We start from the raw sequence: 17764 nt of genomic DNA on the forward strand, positions 1-17764 counted from the left end.
GCTGTCTTGGTAGCGGTAGCAGGCTTCTTGGCCTGCTTACCCTTGTTCCAGCCTTGCATCGGTCTCCAGGCTGGCTTGGTTTGAGAAGAATTACCCTCTTGCTTAGAGGATGTAGAGCTTGAGGCTGGTCCGTTTCTGCGAAAAGGACGAAAATTTGTTTTATTTTTAGCCTTAAAAGACCTATCCTGAGGAAGGGCGTGGCCCTTTCCCCCAGTGATGTCTGAAATAATCTCTTTCAAGTCAGGGCCAAACAGCGTTTTCCCCTTGAAAGGGATGTTAAGCAATTTGTTCTTGGAGGACACATCCGCTGACCAAGACTTTAGCCAAAGCGCTCTGCGCGCCACAATAGCAAAACCTGAATTTTTCGCTGCTAATCTAGCTAATTGCAAAGTGGCGTCTAAGGTAAAAGAGTTAGCCAATTTAAGTGCTTGAACTCTGTCCATAACCTCCTCATAAGAAGATGCTTTATTGAGCGACTTTTCTAGTTCTTCGAACCAGAAACACGCTGCTGTAGTGACAGGAACAATGCATGAAATTGGTTGTAGAAGGTAACCTTGCTGAACAAACATCTTTTTAAGCAAACCCTCTAATTTTTTATCCATAGGATCTTTGAAAGCACAACTATCTTCTATGGGGATAGTGGTGCGTTTGTTTAGAGTAGAAACCGCCCCCTCGACCCTGGGGACTGTCTGCCATAAGTCCTTCCTGGGGTCGACCATAGGAAATAATTTCTTAAATATAGGGGGAGGGACAAAAGGTATGCCGGGCCTTTCCCAATCTTTATTTACAATGTCTGCCACCCGCTTGGGTATAGGAAAAGCTTCGGGGGGCACCGGGACCTCTAGGAACTTGTCCATCTTACATAATTTCTCTGGAATGACCAAATTGTCACAATCATCCACAGTAGATAACACCTCCTTAAGCAGAGCGCGGAGATGTTCCAATTTAAATTTGAATGTAATAACGTCAGGTTCAGCTTGTTGAGAAATTTTTCCTGAATCTGAAATTTCTCCCTCAGACAAAACCTCCCTGGCCCCTTCAGACTGGTGTAAGGGCATGTCAGAACCATTATCATCAGCGTCCTCATGCTCTTCAGTATCTAAAACAGAGCAGTCACGCTTTCGCTGATAAGCGGGCATTTTGGCTAAAATGTTTTTAATAGAATTATCCATTACAGCCGTTAATTGTTGCATAGTAAGGAGGATTGGCGCACTAGATGCACTAGGGACCTCCTGAGTGGGCAAGACTGGTGTAGACATGGAAGGAGATGATGCAGTACCATGCTTACTCCCCTCACTTAAGGAATCAGTTTGGGCAACATTATTATCAGTGGCATCATTGTCCCTACTTTGTTTGTCACATTCATCACATATATTTAAATGGAGAGGAACCTTGGCTTCCGAACATACAGAACATCGTCTATCTGCTAGTTCAGACATGTTAATAGGCATAAACTTGATAACAAAGCACAAAAAAACGTTTTAAAATAAAACCGTTACTGTCTCTTTAAATTTTAAACTGAACACACTTTATTACTGAATATGCGAAAAAGTATGAAGGAATTGTTCAAAATTCACCAAAATTTCACCACAGTGTCTTAAAGCCTTAAAAGTGTTGCACACCAAATTTGAAAGCTTTAACTCTTAAAATAACGGAACCGGAGCCGTTTTTACATTTAACCCCTATACAGTCCCTGGTATCTGCTTTGCTGAGACCCAACCAAGCCCAGAGGGGAATACGATACCAAATGACGCCTTCAATAAGCTTTTTCAGTGGATCTGAGCTCCTTACACATGCATCTGCATGCCTTGCTTCTCAAAAACAACTGCGCATTAGTGGCGCGAAAATGAGGCTCTGCCTATGACTAGAAAAGGCCCCCAGTGAAAAAGGTGTCCAATACAGTGCCTGCCGTTTTTTTTAACAGAATTCCCAAGATTAAAATAACTCTCCAAAGTTATAAACCATTAAATATGCTTATAAAGTAATCGTTTTAGCCCAGAAAAATGTCTACCAGTCTTTAAAGCCCTTGTGAAGCCCTTCATTCTTATATTAAAAATTAAGAAAATGGCTTACCGGATCCCATAGGGAAAATGACAGCTTCCAGCATTACCAAGTCTTGTTAGAAATGTGTCATACCTCAAGCAGCAAAAGTCTGCTCACTGTTTCCCCCAACTGAAGTTAATTCATCTCAACAGTCCTGTGTGGAAACAGCCATCGATTTTAGTAACGGTTGCTAAAATCATTTTCCTCTTACAAACAGAAATCTTCATCTCCTTTCTGTTTCAGAGTAAATAGTACATACCAGCACTATTTTAAAATAACAAACTCTTGATTGAAGAATAAAAACTACATTTAAACACCAAAAAACTCTTAGCCATCTCCGTGGAGATGTTGCCTGTGCAACGGCAAAGAGAATGACTGGGGAAGGCGGAGCCTAGGAGGGATCATGTGACCAGCTTTGCTGGGCTCTTTGCCATTTCCTGTTGGGGAAGAGAATATCCCACAAGTAAGGATGACGCCGTGGACCGGACACACCTATGTTGGAGAAAGACTTGTTACTATGTTAATAATGCTGTAATTCTCTTCTGACATTAAAAACATAAGCGCCATGCGATACACTAAATTATACTTAGGATGGGTCTGAGATGCCTATTTTTGGTGATAATAAATAAGATATTCTTAAGGTTTATGATGTCTGAAAGATTCCTATTGCACAATCGAAATACTGTATACAAATAAACAATTTTTCGATTACACTGAAAACTATGTCTTCATAGGAACTTTATAGTCAGTAAAGAACTAACAGATGGTGACTGTTACATTCAAATTAGACATAGCTTTTGAAAATTATTATGTGAAAATTATTATGTGTACATCATAATGTGTAATATTCATTCCTTTCTTGTCGCAATACGACAATAATGAGTATATAAGATCATTTTACCAACCCGTACCCTGATGTTGAGATGGGACAAGATATTAAAATTGTAAATCTAAACTGTATTTCTTGAGACAATTAATGAGTATTCTTAGATTGTTTGGGTAATTCTTGCATCCTTAAAGATCGCTGATTGACATAAACTTGTATTGGAATTTCTTTTGCTACTTTTGCAATAATATGCATAATATCGCAATAATCACTCTATGCTTCCAATGATGTTGATATAACTAATAAGCCGGAATATGCAGTTGACACTTCCGCAAATATATAACGGTTACCATAACAACTAAGCGTCTATAAGCCGTGTCCTTCGACTTGGCCAGCCCTAATACCCTGACGAAGTCACGTTTGTTAGTGACGAAATGCGTCAGTGGGCGGGGCTAATGGGGCAGCGTGTGTGACTATTGTTTGGTGCAATACACACAGTGATAATACCGATACATATCTTTACCAGAAACAAAGTTGCTAATTTTTAAACAGATATTTGACTACGGTTGATGCAAAAGACGTATGACACTGTGATAACAGCATATGAGATAAATAACCGAGCCTGATAAGCAGTGGATCTTGACTAATGTTAGTGTTTGTTGGTGTAATATACACAGCGATTTAGCACAATATTACTATCAAGTAAAAACATTTTGCAGTTAATTTCTGGTATAATAGGGCATGATTATGGTCCGTTACTATAACAATATCTAATGAATGATTTTATTGGTGTGTGTGTGTGTGTGTGTGTGATATGTATTGTTGATACATATATAGGGTCTTTAGCCAGGAATCGGTTGACTGGGTAACCCCCACAAAGTTTGCAGGCAGGAGGACGCCTTTAAGCGCATAGGAACGCCTGTATTGTATGTTTGATAAATTATGTTAACCCTATAATTTTCAATACACATTGATAAGACCAACACCCAATATCTTTATTAGAAACTAAGTTGCTAAGTTTTTAACAGATAGTTTATACTGCGGTTGATGTGATATTCATATGAAACTGTGATAGCAGCATATGAGAAAAATAATTGAGCCTAATGAGCAGTGGTTTTTAACTAATGACAACGTCTGTTGGTATAAATGATACAGTGATCAAGCATAATATCACTATTAAAACTGATAAAACAGATAGTTTCTGTTACAATAGGACACGATTATGGTCTGTAACTATAATGATATATAACGAATGAGTATACTGTGTGTGTGTGTGTGTGTGTGTGTGTAAGATGTGTTGTTGACATTTATTAAGGGTTTTTAGCCAGAAATCTGCTGACTGGGTAACTCCCACGAAGTTTGCAGGCAGGACGCCGCCTTTGAGCGCATAGGAATGCCAGTATTGAATACTTGTTAAGCAAAGTTAACCCTATATTAAATACACCTTAACACCTACACGCTCCCTATTAGCCACCTGGCCCCTTCTTTGTCTTGTTTTTAAATTAGTGTTGGGTTCACATTGAATAGAAGGATTGGATGTGACATTCCCCTTCCTTTTACCCAACAATAGATTAATAATGTTGTCCTTTTTTCAATAAAGTGTTAATTTTAAATTCTCTCTTTTTGATATTATTAGTGTATAATTCTACACTGGGCTTAGAGCCCTAAATCCTCAATATACCCTAATATATTTATTGCTTCCAATGCAGCAAAGGATTCTGGGTGAGATATGCAAATGAGGTTCACGACTCACTTTTTTACTTTTAGCCTGCTTTTTAAGGCAGACTTCCCTTTACGTCATAGCATTGCCGCATTTCACAGCTTTTAAGCTTAGCTAGGGCTAGTACAGTGATTCAGACCAATGCCAGGACAGCTGTTTCGTGGTTATTGCCACTCATCAGTTGGGGGTAGGTTGAATCACTGCTTGGTAAAGTTGATTTCTGGGGGAAATACAACAGCAATTAAAATTATGGGGAGGCGAAAAATGAGTTTAAAATCCTCCACTAAATACAAAATGTAGAGAAAATAACTCATTGTGTAAACTATTTACAAATCTAGACAAGTCAGAAGACTTGCTTTTCCCACAGAAACTCTCTGATTACATTGTTTCCAATGCAGCAAAGAATTCTGGGTGAGATATGCAAATGAGGTTCACAATGACTCACTTTTTTACTTTTAGCCTGCATATTAAGGCAGACTTCCCTTTACACCATAGCATCGCCGCATTACACAGCTTTTAAGCTTAGCTTGGGTTAGTACAGTGATTCAGACCAATCCCAGGAAGCTGTTAAAAAGCAGGCTAAAAGTAAATAAAGTGAGTCATTGTGAACCTCATTTGCATATCTCACTATATATATATATATATATATATATATATATATATATATATATATATATATATATACACACACACACATACACAGTATATTATATATATATATATATATATATATATATATATATATAAAAAATTTTTTATTTTTTTTTATTACAAAAAGTCAACGAAAATACAACAAAATATCTAAACTAACAATACAGTTTTACTGTGCAAGCAAATCAAGAAATGTAGTACCTGTGAGAGGAGTAGCATCAGATGGACTCAGCTGTAGCCAATGCCTTGCATCATGCTCAATGGCCAAATCTGTTGGTGTATTAATTTCAGGGTCTTCCTCGCAATTCTGACAAGGCATTAGATAAATATCGGCATCTCGGCTGTATCCATTAGGCATTTCATTGCTTACACTTTCAACTGCAGTAAACAAGAGTATTAATAGTCAGGCCAAAAACTAAATGGTGTCAGATATTTAGACATGCGCTACATTTGACAATGTAACAATAGATACTGAAAAAGGATGTGTATGTATATATATATATATATAACATAATTTATGTAAGAACTTACCTGATAAATTCATTTCTTTCATATTAGCAAGAGTCCATGAGCTAGTGACGTATGGGATATACATTCCTACCAGGAGGGGCAAAGTTTCCCAAACCTTAAAATGCCTATAAATATACCCCTCACCACACCCACAATTCAGTTTAACGAATAGCCAAGAAGTGGGGTGATAAGAAAAAAGTGCGAAAGCATATAAAATAAGGAATTGGAATAATTGTGCTGTATACAAAAAAATCGTAACCACCACAAAAAAGGGCGGGCCTCATGGACTCTTGCTAACATGAAAGAAATTAATTTATCAGGTAAGTTCTTACATAAATTATGTTTTCTTTCATGTAATTAGCAAGAGTCCATGAGCTAGTGACGTATGGGATAATGACTACCCAAGATGTGGATCTTTCCACACAAGAGTCACTAGAGAGGGAGGGATAAAATAAAGACAGCCAATTCCTGCTGAAAATAATCCACACCCAAAATAAAGTTTAATGAAAAACATAAGCAGAAGATTCAAACTGAAACCACTGCCAGAAGTACTTTTCTACCAAAAACTGCTTCAGAAGAAGAAAACACATCAAAATGGCAGAATTTAGAAAAAGTATGCAAAGAGGACCAAGTTGCTGCTTTGCAAATCTGATCAATCGAAGCTTCATTCCTAAACGCCCAGGAAGTAGAAACTGAACTAGTAGAATGAACTGTAATCCTTAGAGGCGGAGTTTTACCCGACTCGACATAAGCATGATGAAATAAAGAATTCAACCAAGATGCCAAAGAAATGGCAGAAGCTTTCTGGCCTTTTCTAGAACCGGAAAAGATAACAAATAAACTAGAAGTCTTACGGAAAGACTTAGTAGCTTCAACATAATATTTCAAAGCTCTAACAACATCCAAAGAATGCAATGATTTCTCCCTAGAATTCTTAGGATTAGGACATAATGAAGGAACCACAAATTCTCTACTAATGTTGTTGGAATTCACAACTTTAGGTAAAAAATCAAAAGAAGTTCGCAACACCGCCTTATCCTGATGAAAAATCAGAAAAGGAGACTCACAAGAAAGAGCAGATAATTCAGAAACTCTTCTGGCAGAAGAGATTGCCAAAAGGAACAAAACTTTCCAAGAAAGTAATTTAATGTCCAATGAATGCATAGGTTCAAACGGAGGAGCTTGAAGAGCCCCCAGAACCAAATTCAAACTCCAAAGAGGAGAAATTGACTTAATGACAGGTTTTATACGAACCAAAGCTTGTACAAAACAATGAATATCAGGAAGAATAGCAATCTTTCTATGAAAAAGAACAGAAATAGCAGAGATTTGACCTTTCAAGGAACTTGCGGACAAACCCTTATCTAAACCATCCTGAAGAAACTGTAAAATTCTCGGTATTCTAAAAGAATGCCAAAAAATGATGAGAAAGACACCAAGAAATATAAGTCTTCCAGACTCTATAATATATCTCTCTAGATACAGATTTACGCGCCTGTAACATAGTATTAATCACAGAGTCAGAGAAACCTCTTTGACCAAGAATCAAGCGTTCAATCTCCATACCTTTAAATTTAAGGATTTCAGATCCTGATGGAAAAAAGGACCTTGCGACAGAAGGTCTGGTCTTAACGGAAGAGTCCACGGTTGGCAAGAGGCCATCCGGACCAGATCCGCATACCAAAACCTGTGAGGCCATGCCGGAGCTACCAGCAGAACAAACGAGCATTCCTTCAGAATCTTGGAGATTACTCTTGGAAGAAGAACTAGAGGCGGAAAGATATAAGCAGGATGATACTTCCAAGGAAGTGAAAATGCATCCACTGCCTCCGCCCGAGGATCCCGGGATCCGGACAGATACCAGGGAAGTTTCTTGTTTAGATGAGAAGCCATCAGATCTATTTCTGGGAGTTCCCACATTTGAACAATCTGAGGAAATACCTCTGGGTGAAGAGACCATTCGCCCAAGTGCAACGTTTGGCGACTGAGATAATCCGCTTTCCAATTGTCCATACCTGGGATATGAACCGCAGAGATTAGACAGGAGCTGGATTCCGCCCAAACCAAAATTCGAGATACTTCTTTCATAGCCAGAGGACTGTGAGTCCCTCCTTGATGATTGATGTATGCCACAGTTGTGATATTGTCTATCTGAAAACAAATGAACAACTCTCTCTTCAGAAGAGGCCAAGACTGAAGAGCTCTGAAAATTGCACGGAGTTCCAAAATATTGATTGGAAATCTCACCTCCTGAGATTCCCAAACCCCTTGTGCCGTCAGATACCCCCACACAGCTCCCCAACCTGTAAGACTTGCATCTGTTGAGATTATAGTCCAGGTCGGAAGAACAAAGAAGCCCCCTGAACTAAACGATGGTGATCTGTCCACCATGTCAGAGAGTGTCGTAAAATCGGTTTAAAGATATTAATTGAGATATCTTTGAGTAATCCCTGCACCATTGGTTCAGCATACAGAGCTGAAGAGGTCGCATGTGAAAACGAGCAAAGGAGATCGCATCTGATGCGGCAGTCCTAAGACCTAACATTTCCATGCATAAGGCTACCAAAGGGAATGATTGTGACTGAAGGTTTTGACAAGCTGATATCAATGTTAAACTTCTCTTGTCTGACAAGGACAGAGTCATAGACACTGAATCTATCTAGAAACCTAAAAAGGTTACCCTTGTCTGAGGAATCAATGAACTGATTGGTAAATTGATCCTCCAACCATGAACTTGAAGAAACAACACAAGTCGATTCGTATGAGATTCTTCGAAAATGAGAAGACTGAGCAAGTACCAAGATATCGTCCAAATAAGGAAATACCAAAACCCTGTTCTCTGATTACAGAAAGAAGGGCACCGAGAACCTTTGAAAAAAATTCTTGGAACTGAGGCTAGGCCAAACGGTAGAGCCACAAAACTGGTAATGCTTGTCTAAAAAGAGAATCTCAGACACTAAAAGTGATCTGGATGAATCGGAATATGCAGATACACATCCTGTAAATCTATTGTAGACATATAATGCCCTTGCTAAACAAAAGGCAGGATAGTCCTACAGTAACCACCTTGAATGTTGGTATCCTAACATAACGATTCAATAATGATAGATCCGGAACTGGTCTGAAGGAATTGACCTTCTTTGGTACAATGAAGAGATAAAATAAAACCCCAGCCCCTGTTCCAGAACTGGAACTAGCATAATTACTCCAGCCAACTCTAGATCTGAAACACATTTCAGAAATGCTGAGCCTTTGCTGTGTTAACTGGGACATGGGAAAGAAAAAAATCTCTTAGCAGGAGGCCTTAACTTGAAGCCAATTCTGTACCTTTCTGAAACAATGTTCTGAAACCAGAGATTGAGAACGGAATTGATCCAAATTTCTTTGAAGAAAACGTAATCTGCCCCATACCAGCTGAGCTGGAATAAGGGCCGCACCTTCATAGGTACTTAGGAGCTGGCTATAGGTTTCTATAAGGCTTGGATATATTCCAAACTGGAAATAGTTTCCAAACTGATACCGCTCCTGAGGATGAAGGATCCGGCTTTTGTTCCTTGTTGTGAGGAAAGGAATGAAAATGATTATTTACCCTAGAAAGAAAGGGAAAGCAAAGTTGACTTAGAAGACATATCAGCATTCCAAGTTTAATCCATAAAGCTTTTCTAGCTAAAATAGCTAGAGACATATACCTGACATCAACTCTAATGATATCAAAAGATGGTATCACCAATAAAATTATTAGCATGTTATAGAATAATAATAATGCTATAAAATTATGATCTGTTACTTGTTGCGCTAAAGCTTCTAACCAAAAAGTTGAAGCTGCAGCAACATCCGCTAAAAATATAGCAGGTCTAAGAAGATTACCTGTACATAAGTAAGCTTTTCTTAGAAAGGATTCAATTTTCCTATCTAAAGGATCCTTAAATGAAGTACTATCTGCCGTAGGAATAGTAGTACATTAGCAGGAGTAGAGACAGCCCCATAACCTTAGGGATTTTTGTCCCAAAAAACTCTAATCTGTCAGATGGCACAGGATATAATTGCTTAAACGTCTAGAAGGAGTAAATAAATTACCCAAATTATTCCATTCCCTGGAAATTACTTCAGAAATAGCATCAGGGAGATTAAACACTTCTGGAATAACTACAGGAGATTTAAAAACCTTATTTAAACGTTTACATTTAGTATCAAGAGGACCAGAATCCTCTATTTCTAATGCAAATAATACTTCTTTAAGTAAAGAACGAATAAATTCCATCTTGACCAAATACAAAGATTTATCAGCATCAACCTCTGAGACAGAAACCTCTGAACCAGAAGAACCATTATCAGTATCAGAATGATGATGTTCATTTAAAAAATCATCTGAAAAAAGAGAAGTTTTAAAAGACTTTTATGTATACTAGAAGGAGAAATAACAGACATAGCCTTCTTAATGGATTTAAAAAAAAAAAAAAAAATCTCTTATGTTATCAGGAACACTCTGAAAATTAGATGTTGACGGAACAGCAACAGGTAATGTAACAGTACTAAAGGAAATTTTATCTGCATCAATAAGTTTGACATGACATGCAATACAAACAACAGCTGGAGAAACAGATACCAAAGTTATAGCAGATACACTTAGCTTGGTAGCTCCAGCACTGGGCAGTGATTTTCCTGAAGTATCTTCTGACTCAGTTGCAACGTGGAACATCTTGCAATATGTAAAAGAAAAAAACAACATATAAAGCAAAATTGATCAAATTCCTTAAATGACAGTTTCAGGAATGGGAAAAAAATGCCAGTGAACAAGCTTCTAGCAACCAGAAGCAATAAATAATGAGACTTAAATAATGTGGAGACAAAAATGACGCCCATATTTTTTAGCGCCAAAAAAGACGCCCACATTATTTGGCGCCTAAATGCTTTTGGCGCCAAAAATGACGCCACATCCGGAACGCCGACATTTTTGCTGCAAAAAAACGTCAAAAAATGACGCAACTTCCGGCGACACGTATGACGCCGGAAACAGAAAAAAAAATTTGCGCCAAAAAAGTCAGCGCCAAGAATGACGCAATAAAATGAAGCATTTTCTGCCCCCGCAAGCCTAACAGCCCACAGGGAAAAAGTCAAATGAAACAAATGCATTTATCCCAAATATGAAACTGACTGTCTGAAAAATAAGGAATGTTGAACATTCTGAGTCAAGGCAAATAAATGTTTGAATACATATATTTAGAACTTTATAAACAAAGTGCCCAACCATAGCTTAGAGTGTCACAGAAAATAAGATTTACTTACCCCAGGACACTCATCTACATGTTTGTAGAAAGCCAAACCAGTACTGAAACGAGAATCAGCAGAGGTAATGGTATATATAAGAGTATATCGTCGATCTGAAAAGGGAGGTAAGAGATGAATCTCTACGACCGATAACAGAGAACCTATGAAATAGACCCCGTAGAAGGAGATCACTGCATTCAAATAGGCAATACTCTCCTCACATCCCTCTGACATTCACTGCACGCTGAGAGGAAAACCGGGCTCCAACTTGCTGCGGAGCGCATATCAACGTAGAATCTAGCACAAACTTACTTCACCACCTCCATCGGAGGCAAAGTTTGTAAAACTGAATTGTGGGTGTGGTGAGGGGTGTATTTATAGGCATTTTAAGGTTTGGGAAACTTTGCCCCTCCTGGTAGGAATGTATATCCCATACGTCACTAGCTCATGGACTCTTGCTAATTACATGAAAGAAATATATATATATATATATATATATATATAGAGAGAGAGAGAGAGAGAGAGAGAGAGCGAGAGCGAGAGAGAGCGAGAGCGAGAGAGAGCGAGAGCGAGAGAGAGCGAGAGCGAGAGATAGAGAGAGCGAGAGATAGAGAGAGCGAGAGATAGAGAGAGCGAGAGATAGAGAGAGCGAGAGATAGAGAGAGCGAGAGATAGAGAGAGCGAGAGATAGAGAGAGCGAGAGATAGAGAGAGCGAGAGATAGAGAGAGCGAGAGATAGAGAGAGCGAGAGATAGAGAGAGCGAGAGATAGAGACAGCGAGAGATAGAGACAGCGAGAGATAGAGACAGCGAGAGATAGAGACAGCGAGAGATAGAGAGAGCGAGAGATAGAGAGAGCGAGAGATAGAGAGAGCGAGAGATAGAGAGAGCGAGAGATAGAGAGAGCGAGAGATAGAGATATTCTTCACATCAAAAACTTTTGGTAAAGTATAGAAAATTGGACATATGGAACATTTAACATATAGGGATTCAGATGTAGTACTGTTAATTATTCCCTCCTGGAGGCTGCATCTGAGTGCAGGATCAGTCATATTTTTAAGTTAACCTATGGGGACCTGGTGTAAGTGCTTCCATATAACTAATAGTTGACTAAAATTTTCTATACTGTAGTAGGCATAATCAATAATAACATTAGCCCCTCTTTGCCAGTATTCCTAAACACAATCTGAGTGTCTTTAGATAAAGGAACAGGATACTGCACATTTTTCTTTCTTTTCATTTGTTCCCAATAATCCATTATTATTATTAGGGTTGCACCGATACCGATACTAGTATCGGTATCGGTACCGATACCGATACTAGTATCGGTATCGGTACCGATACCAAGTATTTGCATGAGTACTTGTACTCGTGCAAATGCACCGATACTTATACTGATACCTCCACTTCCTACCCATATGCTATCTTGTGGCGTTTTTTCAAACTGCATGTTCCCATTTCATTTTAAGCTGAAGTGGAGACTAAACTAAAAATTGTTTTACTACTGTTCTGCCAATACAATTGCTGTTATTTGTTTATTGTGGTAGAGATCACTGTACCTCGTTCAGATAAACCCCTGAAGTACTGGTCAGTTAAAAAACTGAGATTTCTAGCTCTGGATAAAATGGTCCAAAAATATCTTTCTGCTGAACATGCAGAGAGGCTTCTGTTCTGTTCCTTAAAAAGAACTTGCCACTAACTTTTGAAAAATTATTCTAATTGCTAAATTGCCTTTTTTTACTGCTAGTTCTCATCTTGCACAATGATGTTCAAAACATACTGTACTCTGAGGAACATCCATAGGTTAGCTTATATAATTGCAGGAAGAGTACTCATGGCAAAAATTAAGTTAATTCCAATGAACACTCATCCTGCAATTATAGGACTAGATTTAAATTACATTTGATTGGTAAGCTTTATCAATACTTTGTTCACATGTCCAACTCCATAGACTTTAGCATAGCATTGGTAAAACTTACCAGTCAAATGTAATTTAACCCATAGTGTTGTTCCCCATGATTAAACAGTGCACTGTTCTATTTTTACTATTTTTACTATTTTTCTATTTTTTACTGTATTGCACTTTTGGTTGGTTGTGATTTTATATTTGTTGTTATTATTAATATATTTTATTGTAATATTTTTAATTATAAACCTGTTCTGTGAACTTTATGACAAATAAAACTGTTTTATTATTATTCATAATGTCTTTTAAGTTACAGTCCTTCATAATTATAAAGAAGGAATCTTAAATAATTAGTCTGTATTGTGCTTGGTTAACTGTCACATGACATTGAAGGGACAGTCTACCATAGAATTGTTATTGTTTTAAAAGATAGATAATCCCTTTATTACCCATTCCCCAGTTTTGCATAACCAACAGTTATATTAATATACTTTTTACCTCTGTGATTACCTTGTATCTAAGAACCTTCTTCCAGCCCCCTGATCACATGACTGTGACTGTTTATTATCTATTGTCTTAAATTTAGCATTGTTTTGTGCTAGATCTTAAATAACTCCCTGTGCCTGAACACAGTGTTATCTATATGGCCCACGTGTACTCTGTCTCTTTGTGTAGAAAAGAGATTTAAAAAGCATGTGATAAGAGGCAGCCCTCAAAGGCTTAGAAATTAGCATATGAGCCTACCTATGTTTAGTTTAAACTAAGAATACCAAGAGAAAAAAGCAAATTTGATGATAAAAGTAAATTGGAAAGTTGATTAAAATTACAAGTTCTATCTGAATAATGAAAGTTTAATTTATACTAGACTGTCCCTTTAAAAAAAAAATGTATCGGTAATTGGTATCGGCGAGTATTTGAAAACAAGTATCGGTACTTGTACTCGGTCTTAAAAAAATGGTATCGGTGCAACCCTAATTATTATTATTTTATTTTACAAATTAGCACCTTTACCTTTATTTTGTCATTTGTTGCTTTTCCTGATGAAAACTCTACCTATACTAAAAATGTCAGTACTTGACTAACAGCTATAGAAAAGCTATGTAAACAAAACGCTTTGAAGAAAAACTCACAAAAAGGAGAGGGGAGAACTCAGTCCTTTTTTTAAAAAAAACAAAAAAAAAAACAGAATTTATGTTTACCTGATAAATTACTTTCTCCAACGGTGTGTCCGGTCCACGGCGTCATCCTTACTTGTGGGATATTCTCTTCCCCAACAGGAAATGGCAAAGAGCCCAGCAAAGCTGGTCACATGATCCCTCCTAGGCTCCGCCTACCCCAGTCATTCGACCGACGTTAAGGAGGAATATTTGCATAGGAGAAACCATATGGTACCGTGGTGACTGTAGTTAAAGAAAATAAATTATCAGACCTGATTAAAAAAACCAGGGCGGGCCGTGGACCGGACACACCGTTGGAGAAAGTAATTTATCAGGTAAACATAAATTCTGTTTTCTCCAACATAGGTGTGTCCGGTCCACGGCGTCATCCTTACTTGTGGGAACCAATACCAAAGCTTTAGGACACGGATGAAGGGAGGGAGCAAATCAGGTCACCTAAATGGAAGGCACCACGGCTTGCAAAACCTTTCTCCCAAAAATAGCCTCAGAAGAAGCAAAAGTATCAAACTTGTAAAATTTGGTAAAAGTGTGCAGTGAAGACCAAGTCGCTGCCCTACATATCTGATCAACAGAAGCCTCGTTCTTGAAGGCCCATGTGGAAGCCACAGCCCTAGTGGAATGAGCTGTGATTCTTTCGGGAGGCTGCCGTCCGGCAGTCTCGTAAGCCAATCTGATGATGCTTTTAATCCAAAAAGAGAGAGAGGTAGAAGTTGCTTTTTGACCTCTCCTTTTACCAGAATAAACAACAAACAAGGAAGATGTTTGTCTAAAATCCTTTGTAGCATCTAAATAGAATTTTAGAGCGCGAACAACATCCAAATTGTGCAACAAACGTTCCTTCTTTGAAACTGGTTTCGGACACAGAGAAGGTACGATAATCTCCTGGTTAATGTTTTTGTTAGAAACAACTTTTGGAAGAAAACCAGGTTTAGTACGTAAAACCACCTTATCTGCATGGAACACCAGATAAGGTGGAGAACACTGCAGAGCAGATAATTCTGAAACTCTTCTAGCAGAAGAAATTGCAACTAAAAACAAAACTTTCCAAGATAATAACTTAATATCAACGGAATGCAAGGGTTCAAACGGAACCCCCTGAAGAACTGAAAGAACTAAATTGAGACTCCAAGGAGGAGTCAAAGGTTTGTAAACAGGCTTAATTCTAACCAGAGCCTGAACAAAGGCTTGAACATCTGGCACAGCAGCCAGTTTTTTGTGAAGTAACACCGACAAGGCAGAAATCTGTCCCTTCAGGGAACTTGCAGATAATCCTTTTTCCAATCCTTCTTGAAGGAAGGATAGAATCCTAGGAATCTTAACCTTGTCCCAAGAGAATCCTTTAGATTCACACCAACAGATATATTTTTTCCAAATTTTGTGGTAAATCTTTCTAGTTACAGGCTTTCTGGCCTGAACAAGAGTATCAATAACAGAATCTGAGGAACCCTCGCTTCGATAAAATCAAGCGTTCAATCTCCAAGCAGTCAGCTGGAGTGAAACCAGATTCGGATGTTCGAACGGACCCTGAACAAGAAGGTCTCGTCTCAAAGGTAGCTTCCAAGGTGGAGCCGATGACATATTCACCAGATCTGCATACCAAGTCCTGCGTGGCCACGCAGGAGCTATCAAGATCACCGACGCCCTCTCCTGATTGATCCTGGCTACCAGCCTGGGGATGAGAGGAAACGGCGGGAACACATAAGCTAGTTTGAAGGTCCAAGGTGCTACTAGTGCATCCACTAGAGCCGCCTTGGGATCCCTGGATCTGGACCCGTAGCAAGGAACTTTGAAGTTCTGACGAGAAGCCATCAGATCCATGTCTGGAATGCCCCACAGCTGAGTGACTTGGGCAAAGATTTCCGGATGGAGTTCCCACTCCCCCGGATGCAATGTCTGACGACTCAGAAAATCCGCTTCCCAATTTTCCACTCCTGGGATGTGGATAGCAGACAGGTGGCAGGAGTGAGACTCCGCCCATAGAATGATTTTGGTCACTTCTTCCATCGCTAGGGAACTCCTTGTTCCCCCCTGATGGTTGATGTACGCAACAGTTGTCATGTTGTCTGATTGAAACCGTATGAACTTGGCCCTCGCTAGCTGAGGCCAAGCCTTGAGAGCATTGAATATCGCTCTCAGTTCCAGAATATTTATCGGTAGAAGAGATTCTTCCCGAGACCAAAGACCCTGAGCTTTCAGGGTTCCCCAGACCGCGCCCCAGCCCATCAGACTGGCGTCGGTCGTGACAATGACCCACTCTGGTCTGCGGAATGTCATCCCTTGTGACAGGTTGTCCAGGGACAGCCACCAACGGAGTGAGTCTCTGGTCCTCTGATTTACTTGTATCTTCGGAGACAAGTCTGTATAGTCCCCATTCCACTGACTGAGCATGCACAGTTGTAATGGTCTTAGATGAATGCGCGCAAAAGGAACTATGTCCATTGCCGCTACCATCAACCCGATCACTTCCATGCACTGAGCTATGGAAGGAAGAGGAACGGAATGAAGTATCCGACAAGAGTCTAGAAGCTTTGTTTTTCTGGCCTCTGTCAGAAAAATCCTCATTTCTAAGGAGTCTATTATTGTTCCCAAGAAGGGAACCCTTGTTGACGGGGATAGAGAACTCTTTTCCACGTTCACTTTCCATCCGTGAGATCTGAGAAAGGCCAGGACAATGTCCGTGTGAGCCTTTGCTTGAGGAAGGGACGACGCTTGAATCAGAATGTCGTCCAAGTAAGGTACTACAGCAATGCCCCTTGGTCTTAGCACAGCTAGAAGGGACCCTAGTACCTTTGTGAAAATCCTTGGAGCAGTGGCTAATCCGAAAGGAAGCGCCACGAACTGGTAATGTTTGTCCAGGAATGCGAACCTTAGGAACCGATGATGTTCCTTGTGGATAGGAATATGTAGATACGCATCCTTTAAATCCACCGTGGTCATGAATTGACCTTCCTGGATGGAAGGAAGAATAGTTCGAATGGTTTCCATCTTGAACGATGGAACCTTGAGAAACTTGTTTAAGATCTTGAGATCTAAGATTGGTCTGAACGTTCCCTCTTTTTGGGGAACTATGAACAGATTGGAGTAGAACCCCATCCCTTGTTCTCTTAATGGAACAGGATGAATCACTCCCATTTTTAACAGGTCTTCTACACAATGTAAGAATGCCTGTCTTTTTATGTGGTCTGAAGACAACTGAGACCTGTGGAACCTCCCCCTTGGGGGAAGCCCCTTGAATTCCAGAAGATAACCTTGGGAGACTATTTCTAGCGCCCAAGGATCCAGAACATCTCTTGCCCAAGCCTGAGCGAAGAGAGAGAGTCTGCCCCCCACCAGATCCGGTCCCGGATCGGGGGCCAACATTTCATGCTGTCTTGGTAGCAGTGGAAGGTTTCTTGGCCTGCTTTCCCTTGTTCCAGCCTTGCATTGGTCTCCAAGCTGGCTTGGCTTGAGAAGTATTACCCTCTTGCTTAGAGGACGTAGCACCTTGGGCTGGTCCGTTTCTACGAAAGGGACGAAAATTAGGTTTATTTTTTGCCTTGAAAGGCCGATCCTGAGGAAGGGCGTGGCCCTTACCCCCAGTGATATCAGAGATAATCTCTTTCAAGTCAGGGCCAAACAGCGTTTTCCCCTTGAAAGGAATGTTAAGTAGCTTGTTCTTGGAAG

At 39.5% G+C, this 17764-nt stretch overlaps 1 protein-coding gene across 2 annotated transcripts in view; it reads right to left on the bottom strand.

Moving 5' to 3' along the window:
- The window catches only part of RALGAPA2 (Ral GTPase activating protein catalytic subunit alpha 2), a 1332894-nt gene that overhangs the window by 838750 nt on the left and 476380 nt on the right, over positions 1-17764 (bottom strand). For both annotated transcript variants that reach the window (XM_053712011.1, XM_053712010.1), the window contains one exon: positions 5442-5618. In XM_053712011.1, coding sequence (XP_053567986.1) covers positions 5442-5618 — 177 coding nt within the window. The remainder of the gene's footprint in view (positions 1-5441; positions 5619-17764) is intronic.

This window comes from Bombina bombina, chromosome 4 (genome assembly GCF_027579735.1).
Source record: "Bombina bombina isolate aBomBom1 chromosome 4, aBomBom1.pri, whole genome shotgun sequence".
Taxonomy (NCBI): Eukaryota; Metazoa; Chordata; class Amphibia; order Anura; family Bombinatoridae; genus Bombina; species Bombina bombina.